The 26,602-nt window shown below is 36.4% G+C and overlaps 1 protein-coding gene across 1 annotated transcript; it reads left to right on the forward strand.

Annotated features, from left to right (window-relative positions):
- Positions 1 to 12,053: 12,053 nt before the first annotated feature.
- Positions 12,054 to 25,286, forward strand: LOC112750285 (calcium-transporting ATPase 10, plasma membrane-type). The gene is given in 26 exon segments (XM_072217912.1): positions 12,054 to 12,245; positions 13,014 to 13,189; positions 16,370 to 16,486; positions 16,569 to 16,611; positions 17,509 to 17,582; positions 17,584 to 17,619; positions 17,700 to 17,831; positions 17,942 to 18,031; positions 18,395 to 18,464; positions 18,685 to 18,692; positions 18,801 to 18,854; positions 18,932 to 19,015; positions 19,796 to 19,933; positions 20,032 to 20,097; positions 20,187 to 20,285; positions 20,656 to 20,766; positions 21,054 to 21,224; positions 21,582 to 21,641; positions 22,141 to 22,305; positions 22,392 to 22,508; positions 22,861 to 22,959; positions 23,245 to 23,382; positions 23,464 to 23,564; positions 24,013 to 24,056; positions 24,214 to 24,329; positions 24,693 to 25,286. Coding segments are annotated over 22 exon segments (2,139 nt in total). The 5' UTR covers positions 12,054 to 12,245; positions 13,014 to 13,021; the 3' UTR covers positions 23,563 to 23,564; positions 24,013 to 24,056; positions 24,214 to 24,329; positions 24,693 to 25,286.
- Positions 25,287 to 26,602: the final 1,316 nt, after the last annotated feature.

Consider the following 26,602-nt stretch of genomic DNA (forward strand, 5'->3'; position numbering starts at 1 on the left):
TTTTTGCTTTTCTAAGGATTTTAGGGTTTTTTAGGGTATTCTGGGTTTTCTAGAGTTTTTTATGATTTTCTAGGCTTTTTTAGGGTTTTGTAGGATTTTTAGGACTTTTAGGATTTTTTAGGGTGTTCTAGGATTTTTTTGGTTTTCTAGGATTTTTAGGTTTTTTTTGTTTTCTAAGATTTTTTAGGGTTTTCTAGAATTTTTAGGATTTTGCACGGTTTTCAGGATTTTTATGGTTTTCTAGAATTTTTAGGTTTTTTCGAGTTTTCTAAGGATTTTAGGAATTTCTAGGATTTTTAGGAGCTTTTTTAGAGTTTTCTATGGTTTTTTAGAGTTTTCTAGTGTTTTTCAGAGTTTTTTTGAATTTTTAAGGTTTTCTAAAGTTTTTAGGATTTTTTTGAGATTTCTAAGATTTTCTAGAGTTTTTTAAAAATTTCTAGGATTTTTATGATTTTCTAGGATTTTTAGGGTTTTCTAATATTTTTCAGGATTTTTTTAGGTTTTTAGGGTTTTTTAGGATTTTTTTAGTTTTCTAGTGTTCTTCAGCTTTTTCTTGGGTTTTCTAAGGTTTTTTTATGATTTTCTAGATTTTTAGGGTTTTCTAGAATTTTTGGAGTTTTTTAGGGATTTCTAGGATTTTTAGGGTTTGTTTAGGGTTTTTTCTAAGATTTTTATGCTTTTCTAGGACATTTAGGATTTTTTTGGCTGTTCAGGGTTTTTAGGGTATTTTTATGATTTTTTAGAGTTTTTTAGAATTTTCTTTAGGGTTTAAAAATCCTAGAAAACTTTCCTCAATGAGAGTATGTTATAAAATTATTTTAATAAAAAAATTTAAGAGAAGAAAATTTAAATATAGTACCAATCTTTGAAATTGCATCTTCAAATTTGAACGAATTTTTCAAAATTGAGAAAAATCAATCTTATTAGATGCTACACTTCGAATATTTTTGGACAAACGTAGAAAGCGTGGAGGGAATGAGACTTGAACAAGACCTACAAAACTACTTGGAAACAATTGCTGAATCAAAGAAGAATAACAAATTAGAAAAAAAATGCTTTGCTTGTTAGATTTAGACTCACAAATCGCAAAAGAAACACTATATACTTACCACTGTTAATGTTAGTATCATATTTATAGCAATTAGTAGTACAAAAATAATTATAGAAATTAATTATTGATATTAATATCAATTTACCACTATCAATGTTAGTATAATATTTATGGCAATTAGAATTATAGAATTATGTTTATTTTTTATTTTTTTTAATTATTGATATCTTAATCTTTTTAAAAATATGTTTTTCTTTTTTAAAATATAACGTGTGCACGGAACAACTTCTTTTCCCTAAGAAGCGTTTCACTTTTATAAAATCTTCCAAACGTGTATCTATGTCGCTTTCCCAAGTATCGTACAGAGCCATCTTCATTGCGGACGAAACATCTTTTTTTTTTCATCGTCTGTGAGAATAATGCCCTTCCGCTCAAGTAAAGTCTGAGCTTTATCGATTATCTGAGTCTCTTCTTTCCCGCACCTCCTATTTATTGCGTCTACAACCTTATATATGTGGTCGTCCTCTGTATCCAGGTCGAGCTGAGGAAGGGGGCGGGGGCGGGCAATCTCATCTTCCTCTTCCGCTAAAACGTCGAGGTCGAAAGAGGTCCAACCCGAGCTCGAACCTTCGTGTGAACCCACACCCACTATGGAGTTGGATTCACCAGAGGAATGGCTAGTATTCGGGAGCAATGGGAACAGGGAAAGATCAAAGAATTGATAAAGAGAAAAAAAGTGGTACAGGGTGAATCCAAGGCGTACAAAAAAATAGTAAAACAAGGCCCGTTATAAACTAGAAAGAATTGTCCGCAATAAAGGTTTTGTAATATAGAAGCAATACACTTTTGCTTCCCAATCATATGGGAAAAAGACCTTGATGAGAATATAGAAAGTAAAGAAGAAAAGGCAGAAGCAGAAGAATTGTGTGAAATAAGTCAAGGGGGCCAGTTGAGGCATGGTGGAATCTCTGTACTGTAGTTCCGCTCCTTGCTCTAGGAAGGAGATTTGTTTGTTGTCAATCGCTGGTTGGGTTTACCAACAAAGAAAGACATGGGAAAAGAAAGATGCACAAAGGGAAGAACTCATTTCTCAGGATCAATATACATCGACCTGCTAATAGATAGAATTTCATAAAGACCCAGCTAAGAGACTTTACTGAATGACTTGATCGATCATACTATACTAGATAGACCATAATCATTTCATACGCTAGTTTGGATCTGGTCTGATCCTCTTTATTGATGGTCTTAAACCTGAGGTCCGACGTGATGTCATCTCCCAGTCTCCTACTTCCTTGGTACGAGCTGCATCACTGGCTCGTTCATTTGACGAGCGCTACCTGTTACAGAGTTCGGTTGCACGATAAAAAGCAAGGGTGCCTTCCTCATCGATGCGGACCTCTCCGTCCAATTCATCATCTCCTTCACTTATGTCAACTAAATCTGCATTGCCGTCTCTCCTTCCGTTTCCTCCAACTAAGCCTCTGCCACCAGTGAAGAAATTGTCGGCAGCAGAAATGCAACTGCGACGGGAAAAGGGGTTGTGCTTTACTTGCGACGATAAATTCTCATGGAAGCACAAATGTCCGAATCGCCAATACATGATTCTGCAGGTGGATGAACCGGATGGCGATGTTTCCTCCTCTGTTGTCGCCGAACCTATTCCACCTTCCGTCGGATGATTCTCCAACTTTGCATCATTTGTCATTACAAGCTTATCATGGCACTTCTGGCAAATGTACTATCTACTTTTCTGGGGTCGATTGTAGGCACAACCGTCCGCATTCTTCTCGATGGTGGCAGTTCTGACAACTTCATTCAGCCTCGAATTGCTCACTATCTGAAGTAGCCAATTGAACCGGTTCCCAACTTAAAAGCAATGTGCTGTTTAGGACCTTTTCTATTATTATTATTATTTCTATTATTATTAATTAATTAATTAATTAATATCAATATCAATTTGTCACTGTACCATACCGATAAGCTCGGCTAAAGAATCATTGACCGAGCATTAAGTGCAACCGAAAACATCTTTTCATATCCATTCGCAAGGATCTCTGCGCTATAACCGGATGACAACAGATATACAAAAAACAAACCCAAGGATCCGGACAATTCGTCCATTATGCCGTTACAAAGCTCAGTCCCCGAAAGTCTATATAAACAAGCTGCAACCCCAAGTGTAGCTAAGTCATATCCCACAATACTGAGCTACGCTAAGAAATCACATACCAATTTTATTTTCACAAAGCATTTCATATTCTTAAGAAACCTACTGACTTGGGCGTCAGAGTCCTTTTTGCAGGTCCCATGCCGACGTTAACGAAATCCCGAGGAATTCTCTTTGAGCACTAAGCAACAGGCCGAAGAAGCACTCGCTCGAGTCATAGCTCGGAGAAAGAATCCCAGCGCGGAACATTTGGCGCCCATCGTAGGGCCCTCCTTAGTCCTGAGAAACTAACCCCACTCAATTTTCTACAACTTCTCTTCTCTGTTTAGCAGGTTATCCGCTCAATGACGGACAACGGAGCGTCGCCACCTTCCCAAGCGGAGCTAATGGCCATGATTGCGAGCCTCCAAGCAGAGGTCCGGAAAATATCTAAACAATCGTCCAAAGCTCCTAATGGGAATTCCCTCCACACTCGAGAATCCGAGTTCGTGGAGATCACTCCTCCGAAAGAAAAGCTCACACTAGACAACCCCTTCTCCAAGGAAGTCATGAACGTCAAGATGCCAGAAAATTTCGTACTTCCAACAAGACTCAAACCCTATGAAGGATTCGGTGATCCCCGAGTGCACATTAAAATGTTTCAATCCATGATGTTCTTTAACGGTGCCTCGGACCCTGTACTTTGTCGTTCCTTTCCTACTTATTTAGATGGGGCTGCTTTACTCTGGTTTTCAAAAATTCCTGCAGGTTCTATACCGAGAAACTACCACAAAACAACCGGCTACACCGACGATAACGTTCGATCAGAATGATCATAAGCCCAAGACCATCAACCTTGACGACCCTATAGTGATATCAATACAAGCAGGAGACCTCCAAGTCCGAAAAGTACTCTTAGACCCAGGAAGCAGTGCGGATGTCCTTTTCTACTCCACCTTCCAAAAAATGAAGCTCAGCATAAAAACAATACAACCATCTTCAGGCGAGTTGGTTGGTTTCTCTGGGGAACGAGTTTCCATCCTAGGGAGCGTTTGGTTGCAAACGACAATAGGAGACCACCCCCTTTGTAGAACAAAAGACATCCTGTTCCTGGTCGTCGACTGCCTGAGCCCTTATAACATAATCCTCGGTAGACCATCATTAAACTCTTTTTGTGCCATTGTGTCCACTGTCCATCTCTGTGTCAAATTTCAGGCAGATGACGATAAAACAGCAACCGTCTACTCAGATCAAATTCAAGCTCGACGATGTTATAATGAGAGCTTAAAAATCAAAACAGCAGGAAACACAGAAGGAATGAAACAACAGGAGACCCTTCAGGTGTCAAACATATCCGAGATCGCCGACCTCGATCCTCGCAAAAACCGACAAGACTGACCTTCACCGACCGACGACCTTGAGAAGGTGATTTTAGATTCTAATAATGATCATGTCACTTACGTTAGCCATTCGTTGCCTGCAGATATTAAAGAACAAATAACAAAAATTCTACGAAAAAATACTGACCTCTTCGCATGGACCCCTGCCGACATGTCAGGGATCGACCCAGACTTTATCTGCCACAAACTACAGATCGGCCCGAAGGTCCGACCTATAGCACAGAAGAAACGAAACATGGGAAACGAAAAAAGGTCGGCCTGCCTACAAGAAACCCAGAAGCTCTTAGATGCCGGCTTCATCAAAGAACTACGCTTCACAACCTAGTTATCAAATGTAGTAATGGTAAGAAAGGTATCAGGTAAATGGCGCATGTGCGTCGACTTTACAAATCTAAATAAAGCATGCCCCAAAGATGCATACCCCCTCCCCTACATTGACAAACTAGTAGATAATGCGTCAGGATACACTGTTTTGAGTTTTTTAGATGCATATTCAGGATACAATCAAATCCTGATGCACCCCAAAGATCAAGATAAAACAACATTTATCACTGAAATGGGGAACTATTGTTATAAAGTAATGTCTTTTGGACTAAAGAATGCAGGTGCCACCTACCAGCGACTTATGGATAAAGTTTTCAACAAACAAATAGGGCGAAATCTCGAGGTATACGTCGACGACATAGTCATCAAAACAAAACAACCCAAAGACCACGGAGAAGATATCAAAGAAATCTTTACACAACTAAGGAAGCATAATATGCGACTAAATCCCGAAAAATGCGCATTCGGGGTAAGAGGAGGAAAATTCCTCGGCTTTATGTTGACATCCAGAGGAATAGAGGCCAACCAAGAAAAATGTGACGCAATAATAAAGATGAGGAACCCTCAAACAATCAAGGAGGTGCAACGACTCAATGGTAGGCTCGCAGCCCTATCCAGATTCATCCCAGCAATTTCTACACATTCCCAACACTTCTTCAACATATTAAAGAAAGAACAAAGATTCAAATGGGACCACGAGTGTGAAGCAGCTTTCCAAAAGCTCAAGTCAATCCTCTCATCTCCACCAATTCTCCAAAAACCAGAACCAGGTAAACCCTTGCTACTTTACCTATCCATTTCTACTAATGCAATAAGCTCGGTCCTAGTCACAAAAATAGGAGGACAGCAACACCCGGTCTACTTTGTCAGCAAAACATTGCAAAACGCCGAGCTTTGATACACACCATTGAAAAAGCTAGCATACGCACTGATAGTAACAGCACGATGATTGCGACACTATTTCCAAAGCAATCCAATCGTGGTCAGGACTAGCCAACTAATACGACAAGTTTTGCTAATACCCGAGGCATCTGGACGATTAACAAAATGGTCAATTGAACTATCAGAGTTCGACATCTCCTACGAACCAAGAACAGCCATGAAAGCACAATTTTTGGCTGACTTTGTGGTTGAACTAGCCGAACAAGCAGAGGAAGATCATGTGTGGGAACTATACGTGGATGGCGCTTCAAACTCAGAGGGATCCGGAGCAGGTGTACTGCTCACAAACAAACAGGACCTCCAAACCGAACAATCGATACGTTTCACATTCAAGGCGAGCAATAATCAAGCCGAGTATGAGGCATTGCTCGCATGGCTCAGACTGGCACAATCCCTCAACATTACCCACCTTCAAGTATATTGCGACTCACAACTAATCGTGCAACAGGTAACGGTGCAGTTCCAGGTAAAAGACCAGTCATTAGAAAAATACCATTCAATAGCTAAAGAACTTATGTCTCAACTTCATTCAATAAAAATCACATACGTAACTCGGGAACAAAACACCCGAGCGGATGCACTATCAAAATTGGCAACAACTAGAAAAACTCAACAAGAATCTATCATATCTCAACTAACAATAGATGAGCCCAGCTTCAGCAACAATTCGATCTTCTCAATATCACAGGAAAATGGCTGGTGAACACCATACAAACAATACCTACAAACTGGGGACATTCCGGAAGGATTGAAAGACGAGAAGACATTCAAGAGGAGAGCAGCCTCCTACACCCTAATCGGAGACAACCTATACAAGAGAGGGTTCTCCCAACCCCTGTTACGATGCGTAAACAAAGAAGACGCCGACATCATCATGAACGAGGTTCACGAAGGAGTATGCGGCAACCACATAGGGGGAATGAGCTTAGCATCCAAAATAACCAGGGCCGGGTACTACTGGCCAACAATAAAACAAGATTGCATCAACAAAGTCAAAAAATGCGACAGTTGTCAAAAGCACTCACCAAGCATACGAAACCCAGCCGAGCTACTACACACATCGGAGGTAAGCTGGCCCTTCAACAAATGGGAGCTTGACATCCTCGGTCCATTCCCAAAAGCCCCCGGCCAGGTAAAATATTTACTCGTAGCAATTGATTATTTTTCAAAATGGATTGAAGCCCTACCTTTAGCAAAGATCGGGGCTAATAAAGTACGTTCTTTCATATGGAAACATATTATCTGCCGATTTGGAATACCACATGAAATTATCACTGACAATGGTCGGCAATTCACCGATCAAAGCTTAGCCATATTTTTGCAGGGTTTCAAAATTAAACACCATTTTCCTTAGTAGAACACCCACAAACGAACGGACTTGCCGAGGCTGCAAACAAGGTTATCCTCCAAGCGATCAAGAAAAAAGTGGGCGAAGCCAAAGGAGAATGGGCTGAGCTAATACCATAAATCCTATGGGATACAACACAACAAGACAGACAACTACACAAGAATCCCCCTTCAGATTGGTTTATGGCTCTGACGCCATGATACCAGTTGAGATCGCTATAAACTCACCAAGGGCCAAGAATATACCATCCGACAAAATAAGGCGTGCAGAGCTAGATGTAATAGAAGAAGTTCGAGACAAAGCGAAGCTACAACAAAAAGCAATGCAAGAAATAATCAAACGAAAATACAACAGGCGAGTACAACCCAGAACATTCGCCGAGCACGACCTAGTACTCAGACGAACAGAGGAAGCCAGGAAACTACCCACACATGGAAAGCTCGCCGCGACATGGGAAGGACCATACCGAATTCGACATGTCCTCGGCAAGGGCGCATACTCATTACAAACACTAGAGGGGGACGAGGTCCCTGGAATCTGGAATATCTCATCTTTAAGAAACTACTTTATGTAATTGTGATGAGGACAAGAGGAGACACTCTTTTTCCTACTACTGTGGTTTTTCCCACATTGGGTTTTTTATCACGGAGAAGTTTTAATGAGGTCCCTCACCCCTCATCACTCCATGTATGATGTCAAGTTTAATAGTAAACGAACATACTATCTATCAACTACTCTCATTGCAAACAAACAAACCCTACATAGGGATAAACATTCCAAAACATTCCAATAAGGAATCCAAATTCCAGTTTCGCGAAACAAAACAAGTAAAATCCAAATTTTCAAACAAGCAAACCAATACAAGAAAACATCAAAATACAAAGGAAGCACTAATCAGCCTTCCCCACTGACTCACTCTCATCCTGTTTCTCACCCAATGTCCCATCTTCTATCAACTGCCCATCTTGAACAATCTTTGTGACATCCAACATGCTGACGTCAACCTCAGGTGCCACAACACCGATCTGGCTAACTGCTCAATCGAAACCTAAAGTAAAAGCAGAAAGCACTTCTTCCTCAAGCTCAGCAATCCTAGAGGTTAATTTCCCAATCTCTCGCAGCCTTCAACTCATTCCTTAGTTTCAAAACCTTGTAATCTTTTTCCTGCAAAGAAGCCTTCAGCTTTTTTATGGCAGCAACATTATCCCCTTCCAGAATAGAATCTAACTCGGAGGTCCTCCCAATGGACATCAACCGAGCCCCAATGACCTAACAAGAGCATACACAAAATTTGTAACAGCATGTAAGAAAAACAAGCAAAGAATTAGGAAAATATATATGCTGACTTGCAAATACCATGCTACGCCAGTTTTCCCAGCCTCATGAATGATCTTTACGTCGGAATCAACTTGGGCAAACTCGTCCGAAACGGCCATGAAGGGATAACCAGCAGACCACAACGACCGTTCAGGACCATCTTTATAGCCGTGAAGCATTACCTGGCTCTCATGAGCCGAACAGATCTCCTCCGCAGTGAAAGCCCCAGCATCTTCCTTAACACCAGTAAGATCAAGAACCCTCAACGACCCATCACCCCTTTTTCTTTTCAGACCACCATCAGCAGTTGAACGATAAAAAACAACCTCGCTTTCCCTCACATTCGTTGACGAGCCTTCCTTTTCTTTCTTCTTAGCCTTTGAAACAAATGCCTTCAAATTAGCGATAGTACGAGTAGAAGCCTTATCACCTACAAACACACAAACGAACATAACCAATCATTACAAAAATCAACACAAAAACACCAAGTACCACAACAAATTACCCAAATATTCCTCAATAACCTCTCTATCTCCCTCCAGCTTCAAAATACTTGATATCGACAACAACTCAGACGAGGACATTGCAGAAATTAAAAAATCTAACACATACTCTTCACTCTTTACTCTATCCTCACAATCCAAAATTTGTTTAGGCTCAGGAGACCAATAAACAAGAAATCTCTCAACCATTAACGAATCCAAAAAAAAAGGGTAAAACTCTTCCTCAATCTGCACCTTAACAAATATTTCTTTGAAATCTTTGAAAGACTGTTTATACAAACTAAAGATACTTCGGCCAGGGTGACTGCTCAAGTTAACCCAACCTCCCCTCCACACCCCCTTAGCTTGGAACAAAGAAAAGAATAAATCAAGCGACGGATAGCACTCAAGATACTCCATCAGACACTCAAAGGCCCGGACAAAAGCCTAGGAGTTTGGATGCAACTGTGTGGGAGCACAGTTAAGTTGAGATAACACACCACACTCGAAATCAGAAAAGGGGAACCTTACCCCCAATTCGGTCAACATGCAAGTATATACATAGAAGTAAGACCAGTCCGAACGCCGTTCACAAACTCTATCATCTTTACCACAAGGCAGAATCCTAATCCCTAACTGATCCCCATTTCTTACCCACCTACATTCGTTTAAATGGGAAACTAGCTCAGCGGAACTAAAAATAGAAACACGACTTCTCACATCAATATCCACCCAACCATACGGGTCATTACTATCCGCTACAACCTTCTCCTTTTTACCCATACCACGACAACAAGGAAAAAAACACAGAGAAAGCAAAAAGACAGCAAGACAGTGAAAGTGAAAAGTCAGAAGACTAACCTTTCTTACTCATCGTTTCTACTAGAACAGAAGACAAGCGGACAACATTGAACAAACAAGTGGAAGTTACCAAGACAACTTTTCCAACACCCGCACGTTCTCCAATAACCAGATGAAGCGGCGCACCAAGGCCCAAACGCAGCCCCTACCTGGCACACAAAAAAAAAACAAGTTGATCTTGGGGGGCCCATAAACACTATATTTTCATGCACAATGATTCTAAAGCCGAAATAAAGCTCAACATGTTTTTTACAAGATAAGCTTGGGGGCTGTGTACCATACCGATAAGCTCGGCTAAAGAATCATTGACCGAGCATTAAGCGCAACCGAAAACATCTCTTCATATCCATTCGCAAGGATCTCCGCGCTATAACCGGATGACAACAAATATACGAAAAACAAACCCAAGGATCCCGGACTATTCGTCCATCATGCCATTACAAAGCTCAGTCCCCGAAAGTCTATATAAACAAGCTGCAACCCCAAGTGTAGCTAAGTCATATCCCACAATACTGAGCTACGCTAAGAAACCACATACCAATTTTATTTTCACAAAGCATTTCATATTCTTAAAAAACCTACTGACTTGGGCATCGGAGTCCTTTTTGCAGGTCCCACGCCGACGTTAACGGAATCCCAAGGAATTCTCTTTGAGCAATAAGCAACAGGCCGAAGAAGCACTCGCTCGAGTCATAGCTCGGAAAAAGAATCCCAGCGCGGAACAGTCACCATTAATGTATGTATCAATTTGTTACTAATTATGCTTGATTAAAAATAATAATTGAAAAATATTAATGATCGACAATTAGCATAGTTATCAAACCGACCAAAAAACCAGTAAACCGGACCTTAAACCGATCCGGGTGACTCTTCTAACCGTTCCTGTATTTATCCCGTAGAAAACTGGTTTGATTTGCTTTAAACAGGTCAAATCCGTTCGCACCGGACATATTTGACCGGCGAGTCAATGTGCTGCGCACTTCCATAATGCACAAGCGGTGCCATGGATCACAGTAGGAAACACCCTGACACCCTTTTAAATTAAAAAATTAACAGAAGTGGCCAAGTGGGGCTTTTGAAATAAAATCGTGTTGAACTTCCACTAGGGCAATTTGTCCTTTAACTTTATTAGGGTAAATAATTATATATATTATAAAAACAACGCTAATGACCTTATTAATTTACCATACTAAAGACTAATAATTATATATATTATACTAAAAGTAATTATATTTAAATTAAAGCAATACACTTTAAAAAATATAAAATATTATTTTTATTCTTCCATAATAATATTGTATTTATTTATTTTATAGTTAATTTTAATATACTAATAATATAAGATATTTTACATAATTATCAATCACTTCTTTTCTTTTAAATAATCATTCATGTGATTAATATAAAAAATAATTATGTTTGTTGACGTAGCATTACATAAATAAATATAATACATCAAAATTTTAATTTTATTATAATTGTATATATTTATTTAATTATTACCGGATTAAACGGTTCGACCAGTGATCCACCGATTGAACCATTAATCCAATGACCCAGTAACTTTGTCGAGTCGATTGCCGGTTCGGTTCTGATAATTATGACAATTAGTATTATACAATTAATATAATAATTAGTATAAACTTGTATCAACGTATATATCAACTTGCATAATGATAGAGAAATAGAATTATATAAATTAATATAATAATTAGAATGATTAAAAATATTTAATGATTGACAATTAGTATAATAATGTATTAAATATTAATTTTATATAATTATAAAAAAGATATTTTCTTAAAATATATTGATTATATTAAAGACAGTATCTTAAATTAGTATAATTATATATTATTCATTAAATATTAATTATAATATAATTATATTAATTAAAGATATTTTTCTAAAATAAATTTTAGAAGAGCGAATAGTGTAATAATTTTGGAGGGAAAATAGATTAACGAAAAATGACATCTCACCATGATAAATTAGAGAAAAACCCAATTTTGATATATTAAGTAAAAGTAGATGTTTATTTATAAATCCTTAAAGTGGATTTTAAGAATAATAAAAATTAATAATTAAAGAAAAAGAATTGTGATCAGATGCAGGTTACATTGCTTAATGTTAATGTATGGTATATCTATATCATCATCTAATAAACGTAATTAAATTTACGCGGTGGCGGTTATCTAAAACAGGGTGCTGGGTCCTCATCTCATGAGTTATGCATGCCTCTTTTCTATGAAGTTCTTTCAGGTGTTATACTGAAGAAGGAAGCGAGCAAGAAAGAAGAAACAAGAGTGCCACAGTTACAAACCCCATAAACAATAAAAGGCAACACAAGCTACTTTGTCTTTTTTATCCGGTATGCCTCTATTCTTATTTCTCTCTCTCTCTCTTTCTTCTTCCCCTCAACCCAGGGATATTAACCAATTGGATATTTATAATATACGAACAAAAGAAGGGTAATCTTTTTAGAGTAAACTATTAATTTAATCATAGATATTTTGTCGCAGAATGTCTCTTTTTACTGTTCAAAATTGTTGGAATATTTCACTGAAAATGTTTTCGTGGCTAAATTGTGCAAGTCATCATTTATTTTCCAGGACTAAATTGATAATTTATTTTTTATTTTAAATTTCATTTTATACGTTGTAGTGCCGTACAACTAAATCCAGGAAACACGAAAACGAAATAGCGAGTGAAGTTTCCTATAATTAATTACTATTTATTTATTTATTTATCTGATACTACGGTAGAAAAGTGAGATAGCTGGGTAGACTGAGAGTCAATGTTTTGAGATGGACTTTGAATTTTGAAATTCGAATCAATTAGTGAGTCTCATTTCGAGAACAAAAGAAGAAAAAACACTGCGTATTTTCCAAAGATAGGTTTTGCGCGTTAGAAAAAATAAAAAAAAGGATACGATTCTTCTTCTGCTACATTTTCTTCGAAATCGCGTTCTGATTAGGTGGTTACAGTTACAGTCACAAAGAAAAGTGTGTGTGTGTGAAGCGGTGTGTTGTGTTATTGTAATAGTGGCTGTTATGGTTTGGTACGAAGCAAAGAGATTGTTGTTGAAACTGTATTGTTGAGAAAGTGTGATTTGACGGTGCCATCTCTCCTGCGACAGTTACTCCGATGATTTACGCGAATGGCTCGCCGCACCGGCCGCCGCTTCCGGATACTGACTTGGAGGCGGGGCCTCCAACAGCACGCTCCGGCGACTTCGACGATGGCGATGTCTCTGATCCGTTTGACATCACCAGGACTAAGAACGCCTATATTGAGCGACTCAGACGATGGAGGGTTCGTCACTCTTTCTCTTCTTCTACTACACTCACTCTTGCACACGTTTCCTTTTTGTTTGTTTGTTTAATTTTCGGTTTGTTTTATGTTTTCGGGTTTGTGCTGTTGGATATGTTCTCTGTTTTTTATTTGTTTTGCTGTCACTCTGTTCCTGCTGATTAGTATTGTGATTTACTATATTTTAGTTGAATTTAGGGTTTATTGAGTACTGGTTATTCCTAATTATTAGCGTAGGGAGTGAGCAACTTTTTCTCTTCTTCTACACACACAATCTTGCACAGTGTTATCCTTTTTTTATATTTAAGTTTTCGGTTAATTAATGTTTCCTTCGGTATCTATATATGTTTATATCTGTTTTGGTATTGTTCATTGCCCGCTGTTCTTACTGGTTAGTGTTGTCATTTGCTATATTTTAGTTGAATTTAGGGTTAATGGGAGTACTGATTATTCCTAATTATAAGTGTAGGGCTAGAGGAATAATTGGTCTGATATGATTTTCGTGCGATGGAGAAAACTGAGTATCAACACTGTGGTGGATTACACTAAATTTAGTGGTGATTAGTTTCAAGTTATGTCTCCTGGAGCCTTGTACACTCACAAAATGAAGTACGAGTCAATAACATAGTATTATTGGACTCTCTCAATGAGGAAAGTTTCTAGTGATATAGTGTGAGATAGATTTAGAGGGAAAATTTCAGTCAGCGTGTGGTTTCTGTAGAGTTTGCACTTATTTGTAGGAAAGGAAACATTTTAGTTTCCAGTGTGGGTTAGATGCAAAATAACCTAACAGAATCAACAATTCATTCTGTGTGTAAAAAGCTAAATGAAATGCATCAGAACATACTGCAGAGATTCTCCCCAACAGTGGCACAATAATTCTCAGCTTCTGATCCTTCTGGAGAAGAGCTTGTTAGGTTTAATCTCAGGCTTATGAGGCCACTTTTGGGAGCCTTTGAGTTGTATCCTGGCGGAGGAGAAAAGTTGAGTGGTAGATTGGGTTGCATTCATTCCTAGTTTTATCATAATATGAGGTGTAGGGTTAGGGTTCCTGTCTCTATGTTGACCGAGTTGTGATTGGAAATGAAGCGATTGACTGAATGGAACTATTGTTCAATGGGAAGTGAGGATAATGCATCAGTTGGAATCTTCAGTGAGATCTAAGCCTTATTTTTTGTGTAAAGTAACTTTTTGAATGATGTGCTTTACATATCAGAAACAGACAAGAGAGGATCCAGCCCTTCTAGGATTTGATTTCTACGCTGTCATTCGAAAGTTTTCACGTTCCATGGAACAGCCATTTTCTTTTCTCGAGTTGATTATTGGAGGTTAAAGAAGACAACTTCAGGGTTAAGGATTCGGTTATGGCTTTAATAGATTTGTATTCTAATTACGAAGTAGTTGCTGGATTTCATGGGTGCTTCCTGCAGGATGTAAATGGAAAAAAGAGTACAGCAAGATTTATCTTCAAAGTTTGAATGATAACGATAAGTGCTTTGATGTAATTTGGGGCTGGAAAAGGCAAGAACGGAATTTGAAATTAGGATGTTGTTTCATGATGGGGCGCAATTGCGTCGTTTGATCCATGTAGCCGACCCCACCTACTGGGATGAGGCTTTGTTTCTGTTGTTGTTGTTTGTTTCAGTACAGCAATTCACCCTAGAAGAGAAGTGAGGAGAAAGAAAGAATTGTTCTCTCAATCTGTATGAAGGAAATAACCCATTATTGAAAGGGATGTTTGTGAGGATAAGAGTTCTTTAAATGCTTGGAGATATTCTGACATTATTGGAAGGGAGTAACTATTTAACTATGTGAAACTGAATTTGATTTCTGGTTGAAGTAGCTGTTGTAATTTGAAAATGGGGCTTGAGGATGACAAGCGTGCATGCGACTTGTAGGCTCTGGATGCCCGCGGTTGTCATATTCCAACTATTCTATTTATATTCTTTCTCATGAAAAATTGAAAAAAAATTTTAAAGCTAAGTATTCCTTTTATACTCAAGGCACTTCAAAATAGACTACACCATATCATCCAGCCACCTTTACCTTTTCAGCTTTATGTTCAAATATTTAATTTTGTTGTATAAGTATATTTAGTCTAACATATGTTCAAATATATTTTTTATATATCTTACTATTAAATTTATTTATTGTGTTTCTTTTAGTGTGTGGGAGAATTAAATTATTTTGATCATAAATTAAATATATATTAATGTTCCTTTCTATAATTATACTTGTATACATCTCATGTTCTTATAAACTTAAAAAAAAAAATTCCCTGTTCAATCCCACTCCTACGTCTTATTTGGTTTCAAGAATTAGTTTTGTTTTCTGCTCCATGTGTTTAAATGAAAAAAAAAAAAAAAACACAGAGTCTGTTGTGAAAGACTGATGTGTCAATTACTCTGTAGTAAGATGGTTGTAATATTGGCTACTGCCACATACCTTTTTGAGAATGTAGTATATTCGGATTCTTCTATTTTTGAGTAATGCTTCAATTGCGAGAGTTTGCTCCCGGTAGATATTTTGACTTCTGCCATTAATTTGAAGAGTCAAGATAAAATTAAACATATCAGTTTCGTTCGTCCCATTTTGGATCTATTTTATAAGGTTTGACAACATTTTATATTGGCCGTTGACTGTCTAATACAAAGGTCTACCTTTATCCAGGCTTGAGACGGGCTATTTTACCCTTTTCCAGGTGAAGTTATTAAAAGAAACCTAGACTTTTAAAGGCTCGAACGAAGAAGACTGTAGATGCCCAAGTAAGGAGAGAGTAAATGAAACGAAGGGTAGTTTAGTAACCATAGGTAGAGGAAGACTTAGAAGAAGAATCATAGGTGAAGTTACTAAAAAGAAAGGGAAACTTGACTTAATGCTTAAATGCGAATAACTGAATATGATTCATGATCGAGCACTTTCGCCTGATTAGGACAAGACTTCATTGTTGTTGCTGTTCATGATGAGTTTGACTTGTATGAGATTCAAAGGAGCACAAGTAATGCAAACTTCTGCTCTCAAAATTTGCTTGAGGAATTATAACGAATTTCTTCTCATTTTTGTTTATTCTATCTGATGGAGTGTTGTTTTTCTTAGTGTGTGTGTGTTACTGGGGAGGTAACTTTTTCTTAAATAATGAGAGGAGAAATCCTTTTTTTTTTTTTTTATTTTATTTATCTTTAGCAAGCAGCACTGGTGCTTAATGCTTCTCGTCGATTTCGTTACACCTTGGACTTGAAAAAACAAGAAGAGAAGACACAAATATTGAGAAAGATTAGAGCTCATGCACAAGCCATTAGGGTATGCTTCCTTCAACTGGAATGTCTATCATTTTGGTGTTACAAAAATATAAGTGTACTGAATATGCATTTTGGCCTTCTAGGCAGCATATCTTTTCAAAGCAGCCGGGGATGGTCAAGTGATTGGTGAGTAATCAGATCACGCTCATTGTTATTTTTGGATACTTAAGTATGGTGTTTCCCAATACTTACAAATAAATAATCATCTGGATAAAAGTTCCTGTCATGATCATCATCTTGGACTTGAATTTTTTTTTTTGGCTAAATGTTTGTTTTCAATTTATTAATGTTAATGTTAATATGAGAAGGGTTGATGTCCAATTTTTACCCTAAAATACCCTTCATTATATATAACCTATTAAACATTTATTTTTTGTTATATCAAAGATTTGAACCCAAAACCTTTTAATCAAGTTATATGGGGGGGGGGGGGGGGCATTAAAAGTTATATGGGAGGGGTTTGATGCCCCCCCCACAAAAACAAAACCCTGTGGGCACGCGCGCGATACCCTTTGTAGTATATATCTCCATGAAAAAATATATTTTTTGGGTATCTCAAAACTTAAAACTTGAGATCTTAGAGTGTAAAATAGTCACCATCTTGACTAATTATGCATGTTTAATAAATAAATGGGTTAAAGGGGATTTTTTTTTTTGGGTCAATTTTTGTTCTGTGAACTACCTCCCTTCTTATTCTTGAAAAACCTATACAATATATTAAGGGAAATCCCCTTTTTGGTGTCCAATGATTTAATGGAATATATTTTTTTTTCCCGTTCTCAAAGACTTGAACCCAAAATCATTTGTATTAATGCCAACATACTACCTCAACTAATCTCACATTTGTTACTATTTTACACATTGAATAAAGGATAGATTAGTGCCGAGTAATCCACTAGTGCAATTCAATGTTTGAAGGATTTATATAACTATTTCTGGGTAGTTCCAAGCTGTATTTTATTTTCATCTGATATGATGTGGTTGGACATTTATCGATGATGAATGCATTTTAATTACTGGTAGAAACCACAAAGCCTCCTGCGGCCTCTGCTGGTGAATTTCCAATTGGACAAGAGCAACTTGCTTCAGTTTCAAGGGGAGCATGATACCGTTGCTCTTCAGCAATATGGAGGGGCAAGTTTGCTGTGGACCTTCCTTCTCTCTCAACTTTGTAATGATGTTGATCACTCTTTTTTGTTCTGAATCACTATCAGGTTGCTGGGATATCAAATTTGTTGAAAACCAATTTAGAGAAGGGGATTCATGGTGATGATGCTGACTTACTAAAACGAAGGAATGCATTTGGTTCCAATGATTATCCTCGAAAGAAAGGAAGAAGTTTCTGGGTAAATTTTAGCGCATTATGAACCATTGGATCCTTAATGCTTCTGTAGTATCCGATGTTATTGGCCGAGTGATATTGTAGTGACCTATTTGTTTCGGTTTCCTTCTACAGATGTTTTATGTGGGATGCTTGCAAGGATCTGACTTTGATTATTTTAATGGTAGCTGCAGCGGCTTCATTGGCATTGGGATAAAATCTGAGGTGAGCTTTGGTGGCAAAATTATGATGCAATAATTTGTTTAGTGTGGGGATTGACACTGTAACTTGGCCTGTTTTTTTCCCTCTATCTGCATGCAAATATTATACTTAAATATTTATTCTGGTCTTCACATACTTCCTTTTATTACCAGCTCAGTCTTGCTGACTTTGACTGGAAATTTGAGTTTTTCTTCTCTCGTTTCCTTGTTCTTCTTGCTTCTTGGTAGTTTTATATTATGTAAATAATACAACTGTTAGTAGCCTGTTCAGAGCTACTTTCAATCCCTCCCTTACTCTAAGAGTATACTGGAGCATATCATGGTCTATCTTGATTTAGCCTTCAGCAGAGCTACTTTTCTGTTTCAGGGTATTGAGGAAGGATGGTATGATGGGGGAAGCATTGCTTTTGCAGTTTTGGGGGAGGCATTACTTTTTTGTTTCAATCCCTCCCTCTGACCTAGTACTTTTACTTCATTCTGTTGCTTAGTCTTGGTTTTAGCTGACCTTTTTTAGTTAAAAACAGAAGGAACAGTTTATTGTATAGTCTGAATGATGTGTTACTGTTGGTGCCAGAAAATGTGGTGGTAAAATTTTGCTGTTATGCTTGTATCTCATTATATTTTATAATTTTGATCCCTTTAATTTTTTTTTTGAAGTACTGGCTGTATTTTTGATAAAAGATAAAGATTTATCCGTACCTAGTATTTGTTAATTTGCTCTTTGGAATATATTATATATTATTTTTCCCTATCTCTTACGCATCATTTCTTGACTATGTTATATCCTGGCCTACTCAATGAGGAAAATGATGGCGGATAAAGCTTTGGTATGTCGGTGTTTGTTCTTTGATTGGATTTTGACATACATGTGAATCTCTGTTAAATCTGAAGCATCGAATTGCAGGTGAGGAGGCTTTCCGCTTGTGAGACAATGGGCTCTGTAACAACCATTTGCAGTGATAAGACTGGCACGTTGACCATGAATCAGGTATGTTGGGATGTATCATTTGAATTTTCATTGGATTCTGGTTTTAGGCAATTTTCATAAATTTTCTGGAGATCACACTTCAAGAAGCTGTATCTGTTTTAGTGGTTCAGCAATCAAATACATGCTTGGTGGGGTTAAAACCTTCGTCTGCACACTTCACATGGATTTTGACATACCGGACTTATCAATATTCTCACTAGTGCTATTTTAGCTGTGAAATTCGGAGATCACACAAAACGGGAGAATAGATGGAGATGTAAACCATAGAATTCAGGTTTGGTAGATGAATAGAAGAGATTGTGAATCCTTAAAATGAAAAGTTTGTTTTACAGCTGGAGAAGCACAATGCCTTTTACTGTAAAAATGTCTTGTAGTAGAATGTCAAGAAGAGCCTAAGCTAAGAGTTATAAATATATGGATATTGTAGTGGATTTAGAAGAGATCAGGAATGAATGTATTAGAACTTAGAAGGCCCCGCACGCCCGTGCGTGGTGGGTGGGTGGTGGAGAAAGAAAGGATAGTGCCTATTGACTGAAATAGAATTTTTCATAAGAGTTGATCAGATGGAGAATTTTCCAATTGTTGAAAGTAGAGGCCAGGAGAAACTTCAGGTGAAAATTCAACCATAGTATTGTTGCTCCTGGCATCCCATGTCGATGCTCACCAGTTTAGGTTGTATATAATAAGCCTTCCGCATTTAAGGTAAATTAGGAGCACAAAATTTCATTGATTCTATGGAATTTGGAAGATATCGATTGAGCACAAAATACTTTATGATAGATGACTGTGGTGGAGGCTTATGCTGGTGGGAAGAAGAATGATCCTCCTGGTAACAAGTCAGAGCTCTCTCCCAAGCTCCACTCTTTGCTCATTGAAGGTGTTGCACAGAACACTAATGGCAGTGTTTTTGTCCCTGAGGTTTGCTTGAACTGATCTTGTTACACTTTGTTTTACTCTTCTCTGTATGGACAATAATTTTGGTGCTGCTGCATTCTGCTAAAGTCTGTCCTTGACAGGGTGGTAACGATGTTGAGGTTTCCGGATCACCAACAGAAAAGGCAATTTTACATTGGGGATTAGAGGTCTGTTTTCAGTAATACAGTTTATTCCCTATTTTTGTGTGTGAAGCTTATATTCTTACAGTTGCTTGTAAATGTTAATCAAATATCAGATTGGGATGAACTTCGACTCTACTAGATCGGAATCATCAATTATTCACGTTTTCCCTTTCAATTCTGAGAAAAAACGAGGCGGAGTTGCAGTACAAACGGTATTCTCTCATAGACAGTTTAAGCTATTGCTGCTGTATCTTCTTTGTAATGTGGATTTCTATTTTTAATTGCTTCAGTTGGATCACTATTTTGTGCCTGTGTTGTCCCTGTGTTTCATTCACATCTATGAGCACTAACAAGTAACTCCAATGTCATATTAAATATTAATAACTGTCAACTCACTCTTAAATCTGAATTAAACACTGATATGTCCGTTTCACTTTCAAGTTGTGAGATTATCTGCATACCCAGTAAAGTATGCAAGTTGACTGGAATATCATCACAATATGCTTGTACTGCATAATGATGTAATCATCTGTTTTATCATATCGTGCACCTTAAATAAGCAAATTTTATCTCTGTATGCAGGCTGACTCTGAAGTTCACATACACTGGAAAGGTGCTGCTGAGATTGTCCTAGCCTGCTGTACACGGTACATTGATGCAAATGACCAGTTGATAGACATGGATGAGGAAAAGGTTTGATAAAGCAGTTTTATATTCTGATCTGTGATTTCATAAAGGCATTCTTCTGTTTTTTGTTTGTTTGTTTTCACTTTCTTTTCCTGTTTGGAAATAATCTCAGCCAAGGCGTATTATCCATTCTCTCTCTCTCTCTCTCTCTCTCTCTCTCTCTCTGTTTTTCACTGGACTGTGTCAACCTATTTTACAAAGCAAACAAATGTAGTTTGGATGATTCAACCTTTAGTAGTTCACTCGCTTGATCTGGAGAAAGTCCTACATAGTGAAATTTTCCTGGCTTGCAGATGGTATCTTTCAGAAAAGCTATTGAAGACATGGCTGCCGAGAGTTTACGTTGTGTTGCCATTGCATATAGAACATTTGAAAAGGAGAATGTTCCAGCCACTGAAGAAGAACGGGCTCACTGGTCTTTACCAGAAGATAATCTTGTTTTGTTAGCTATTGTTGGTCTGAAGGCAAGTATTTTCCTCTGAATACATGTCTATCATTGTCATTGATGTTTATAATGTATTAATATTTTCTTGTGCTTTTGTTTTTCTCTAATTTAAAATTTATTGTGCTTTGCACACTCATTCCTATCTGCCAATCTCATCTGTTTGCTTAATTGCAAGTGGTTGGGACTTGGGACTCTGCAGGGATTATAGTTTTGTTAATTTAATTTACTGTCCATGACAATATCTTGTAAGTGGATTCTGTGCATTTGGATTTAACACGGGAATCATTGATAAACTCTAACTTATGATAGCATTTGACTCTAGGATACGCTTCTGCTGGTTAAATATCTGATTCTTAATCTCATATTTGACATGCAGGATCCTTGTCGACCTGGAGTCAAAGATTCAGTGGAGCTTTGCCAAAAATCTGGGGTTAAGGTACTTATTTTCAATTATCCTCAATAGAATTGTTAAATTACCGTGTCCATTGTATTCTTGGAGGTGATGCGATGGAAGCTCATTACAGAAAGCAGAATATGCATGGTGGCCATGTTAGCAGTTGTAAAATATGCTACAAGACTATAATAATAAAAATAAGAAAAATTCAATCCAGCTACTTTCATTGTCAATGACTTCATGTGATTATAACTGATGCCAAAGAAGCACTGACTCTGTGCGTCTAGAGACAGATGCATTGCATGTAGGTGGAATAACATACGGAGTGCTGAATTACGCCCTGGTCTATGGACTTAAATTTTTCTTTATTTTCAAACGTGTTTATTGCTTTCAAATTTGACGGCTTAAAGATTAGCAAGACCAACATTAATAACTACGTTTGATGATAATGAAATACAATGGTGCTTTCCATATCCAGTTTCTACATTCTATAAATAATCCTTTTCTGCCCCTTTCTTTTTTTTGTTTCGATTAATTCTAGGTAAAAATGGTCACTGGTGACAATGTCAAAACTGCAAAAGCAATTGCTGTGGAGTGTGGAATACTTAATTCCCTTGCTGAAGCTACAGAGCCAATCATCATTGAAGGAAAAACTTTTCGTGCCATGACAGATGCACAGAGAGATGAAATAGCTGAAGCAATATCAGTAAGAATCCTGACAACAATATTTTCAGGCTCTTAAGAGAGGTATTTTTCGTGGTGAATGATATTTATTGGCAATATGATTACTAGGTTATGGGACGGTCATCTCCTAATGACAAATTATTACTTGTGCAAGCATTGAGGAGGAAGGGACATGTTGTGGCTGTAACTGGGGATGGAACAAATGATGCTCCTGCACTACATGAGGTCTGGCTGCTACTACACTACTACTATCTTCTTTTTTGTGCTAGTGATTGTGTTGTTTTCTCAAATTTTAAGTACCACAACAATCTTTATCGATGTCAATACTTGTAATTGTATATTGAACACCATGAGAGTTTGTTTACCCCTGGTATACCTGTCTTGTTTTCCTGTTTGTGTAATCACGTGATAACAAGTCCCTAGGTTTATTAATGATTCTGATTTCATTATGTCATGCTTTTCTATATTCGATGTATGAATCTACTATCTCTTGATCATAGAATTTTCTGTTCTAATGAATTGAACTATTTCTTTCTTTTTTCCCTTTTTAATTTATTTCTATACTTTCTGAATATAGGCTGATATAGGTCTTGCAATGGGTATTCAAGGAACTGAAGTTGCAAAAGAAAGCTCTGATATTATTATTTTGGATGACAATTTTGCTTCAGTTGTAAAGGTTGGACCTATTTCTTTTCGATTTGAGAGATCTAGTTTGTTCTTAAATTATCTTAATAAATGATGCATCATTTATGGTTAGTATTTACATCTTAAAAAATAATTTTATTTCTGGCATTACTAGATGGGTATTTAGGTAGTTAGTCAATATGCCAACCAATGAAAGGTTTGTATATAATTGAATTGCACCGTTTTGGATTGCTTTTGTATAGTGTTTTGCAAGCTGAACATGAATTTGATATTTTTAGCATACCTCTTATATCTTTCAAAATCTATGTGCTTGTAGGTTGTGAGATGGGGACGTTGTGTGTATGCAAATATTCAGAAATTTATCCAGTTTCAGCTTACAGTAAATGTAGTAGCTCTTGTTATAAATGTTGTTGCTGCTGTTTCCTCTGGTGATGTCCCACTGAATGCAGTGCAGGTCTGCTGTCTCCCTGTGTGTTTTGCTCTCTGGCTTTGCCCCTCAATTTATGTTTCAGCTGACTTATTGCTCTTTCTACAGCTTTTGTGGGTAAATCTTATCATGGATACTTTGGGAGCACTAGCATTGGCAACTGAACCACCAACTGATCACCTTATGGATTGGCCTCCAGTGGGCTGAAGGTCGGAACTTCAGTTTCTCTAATTGTGCCTTTTTCTTTGGATCATGACATTTTCTTGCTATGTTTTTCTAGTGTTACAGCACCTTAAGAATTGGATGAATGTCATAAAATTTTGTTCCTTGTAGATGCATTTTTGAATGATGCACCCAAGAATAAAGAAAGAAATTTAATTGAAAGTGTGAATAGTGCAGCTTATTATTAAATCTAAAGATTTTGGTTATTTCAACAGGAGAGAAATTTTAAGTGCAATGAATAATAGTCATACCCCTCGGAAACAAAATTGTTGCCAACAGTCCTAAACAGCATATTGAAGGCTGCATTTATTTTGTATTTACATTATCGATATTGGTCCTATTTCATTTGCAGCTTTATTATCCAAGCCATATATGCAGTGCCTATGTGCTTCAATGGTTTTTTTGACATGGAGTTTTGTCTTGTATCCTTTTCAGAGAACCTCTCAACAAATATTATGTGGAGAAATTTGCTGATACAGGTGAGTTTTGTTTCTCATTTCTCAGTTAACTGCTTGTCATTGTAGTCTGCAAGGATTATTTACCTATTGGTTTATGATGTCCTGCATTTCAATTACCGTTGTTATGCTATATACTCTTCTGTAAACTGAATTGCCGATTATGATTTGAACTCTTCAGGCAATGTACCAAGTATCTGTGTTGCTTGTTCTGAATTTCCGAGGTAGGAGCATACTGGGTCTGACACATGACAAAAATGATCATGCAATTAAAGTGAAAAACACTCTGATCTTCAAGTAAGTTTGTCTTTAGTCCATTTGCATTTTAAATGGTAAAGTTTTGTGTTGGAAGAATTACCAATGTTAGTTTCCTTATCTTTTTATGCATGTTCTATAATAGTATTGGTGGTTGTGCTGTAATGGTGATTGCTAATTTCCAATAGGTGCTAATTGTATCTAGAAAACCAAAGCCTATTGCAATTTTCCTGAGATATCTTGCTACTCACTCTTATTTACATTACTGCTATAAATCCTTGTGATGCGTTAGTGGTTGGCAATGCATGCCCAGTTCATGCACCATATATTCGTTGTCATTTTGGTAGCTTTGCTGTAGTGTGCTCATCTTATTTCAATTCTAAAAAAATGTGTTCAAAACTGCAGATCTTTAATGAGTTCAATGCACGAAAGCCAGATGAGTTTAACATATTCAGTGGAGTCACGAAAAACTACCTCTTCATGGGTATAGTGGGATTAACTGTTGTGCTTCAGGTTTGTCTTATTTTAACTCCTCGTTATTTGTCTCTCGTATGAAATATTTTCAAGGTCACCCTAAAATTGCTAGTGTTTAGATCATCATCATCGAATTTCTCGGCAAGTTCACTTCAACAGTCAGGCTTAATTGGAAGCAGTGGCTTAAAACTAAAAACTCTAGAAAATCCTAGGAACTTTAAAAAATTCTAGAAAATTCAAAAAAATTATAAAACCCTAAAATTTCTAAAAAATCATAAAAAATTTAAAAAAATTCTAAAAAATCTTAAAAATCTTAAAAACTCTTGAAAACCATAAAAAAATTTTAAATATCTTAGAAAACAAAAAAACTCTAGAAAATCCTAGAGAATTCTAAAAAATCTTGAACACCCTAAAAATCCTAAAAAAATCCTAAAAATCCTAAAAATTCTTGAAAACCCTAAAAAATTTTAAAAAACTCAAGAAAACCCTAAAAATTCTAAAAAATCCTAAAAAACTCTAAAAAAACCTAAAAATCTTAAAAACTCTTAAAAGTCATAAAAACCCTAGAAAATCCTAGAAAACCATAAAAAAACTCTAAAAACCTTACAAAATCCTAGAAAATTCTAAAAAACCTTAAAAACCTAAAAAAATCCTGAAAAATACTAGAAACTTTAGAAAACCATAAAAATCTTAGAAAACTTTTAAAAATTCTAGAAAATCCTAGAAATCCCTAAAAAATCCTAAAAGTCTTAGAAAACCCTAAAAACTTTAGAAATCTCTAAAAATTCGTAAAAATCCTAAAAAACTCTAAAAAAAGCCTAGAAAACCATAAAAAATCGTAAAAATCCCAGAATACTATAAAAATCCTAGAAAATTTCAAAAAATTCCAAAAAAGCCTAAACACTCTAGAAAATCCTAAAAAACCGTAAAAATTCTAGAAGATCCTAAAAAATTACAAAATTCCTAAAAAATCCTAGAAAACTCTAAAAAATCCTAGAAAACCGTAGAAAATCTTAAAAAAAATTCTAAAAACGCTAGAAAACCCTAGAAAATCCTGAAAAATCGCAGAAAACTCTAAAAACTTTAAAAAAATCCTCGAAAATTCTAGAAAACAAAAAAAAAAAATCTAAAAATCCTAAAAAAATATAAAAATCCTAAAACTCTAAAAAAATCTAAAAATACTAGCAAGACCCTAAAAATCCTAGAAAACCATAAAATTTTAGAAATATTAACAAAATCCTAAAAACTCTAGAAAAGGTGAAAAATTCTAGAAACCTTTATAAAACTTAAGAAAACACTAAAAATCCTAGAAAACTCAGAAAACACTAAAAAATTCAGAATACCCTAAAAACCCTAGAGAACCCTAAAAAAATTTTAAAAAACGATAGAAAATCCTAGAAAAATTTTAGTGTTTTTTTTTGGGTTTTTAGGATTTTCTAGGATTTTTATGATTTTCTATAGTTTTTAGGGGTTTCTAGAGTTTTCTAGGATTTTTTAGGGTTTTCTAGAGTTTTTTAAAATTTTCTATGATCTTTATTGGTTTCTAAGATTTTCTAAAGTTTTTTTAGGGTTTTCCAGGCTATTTAGAGGTTTTTTTATGATTTTCTAGGATTTTTATGGTTTTTTAGGGGTTTCTAGGGTTTTTATGGTTTTCCTAAAAAACTTTAAAAACTTAAAAAAAATCTTAAAAATTATAGAAAATTTTAAAAATCCTTAAAAGACCCCAAAAATCTTAGAAACCTAAAAAATTTTAGAAAAAATCCTTAAACACTCTAGAAGATCGTAAAAAACCCTAAAAATCCTAGAAATTTATAAAAAATTTTGAAAACTTTAAAAAAACC

The sequence above is a fragment of the Arachis hypogaea genome, chromosome 15 (assembly GCF_003086295.3).
Source record: "Arachis hypogaea cultivar Tifrunner chromosome 15, arahy.Tifrunner.gnm2.J5K5, whole genome shotgun sequence".
Lineage (NCBI taxonomy): Eukaryota > Viridiplantae > Streptophyta > Magnoliopsida > Fabales > Fabaceae > Arachis > Arachis hypogaea.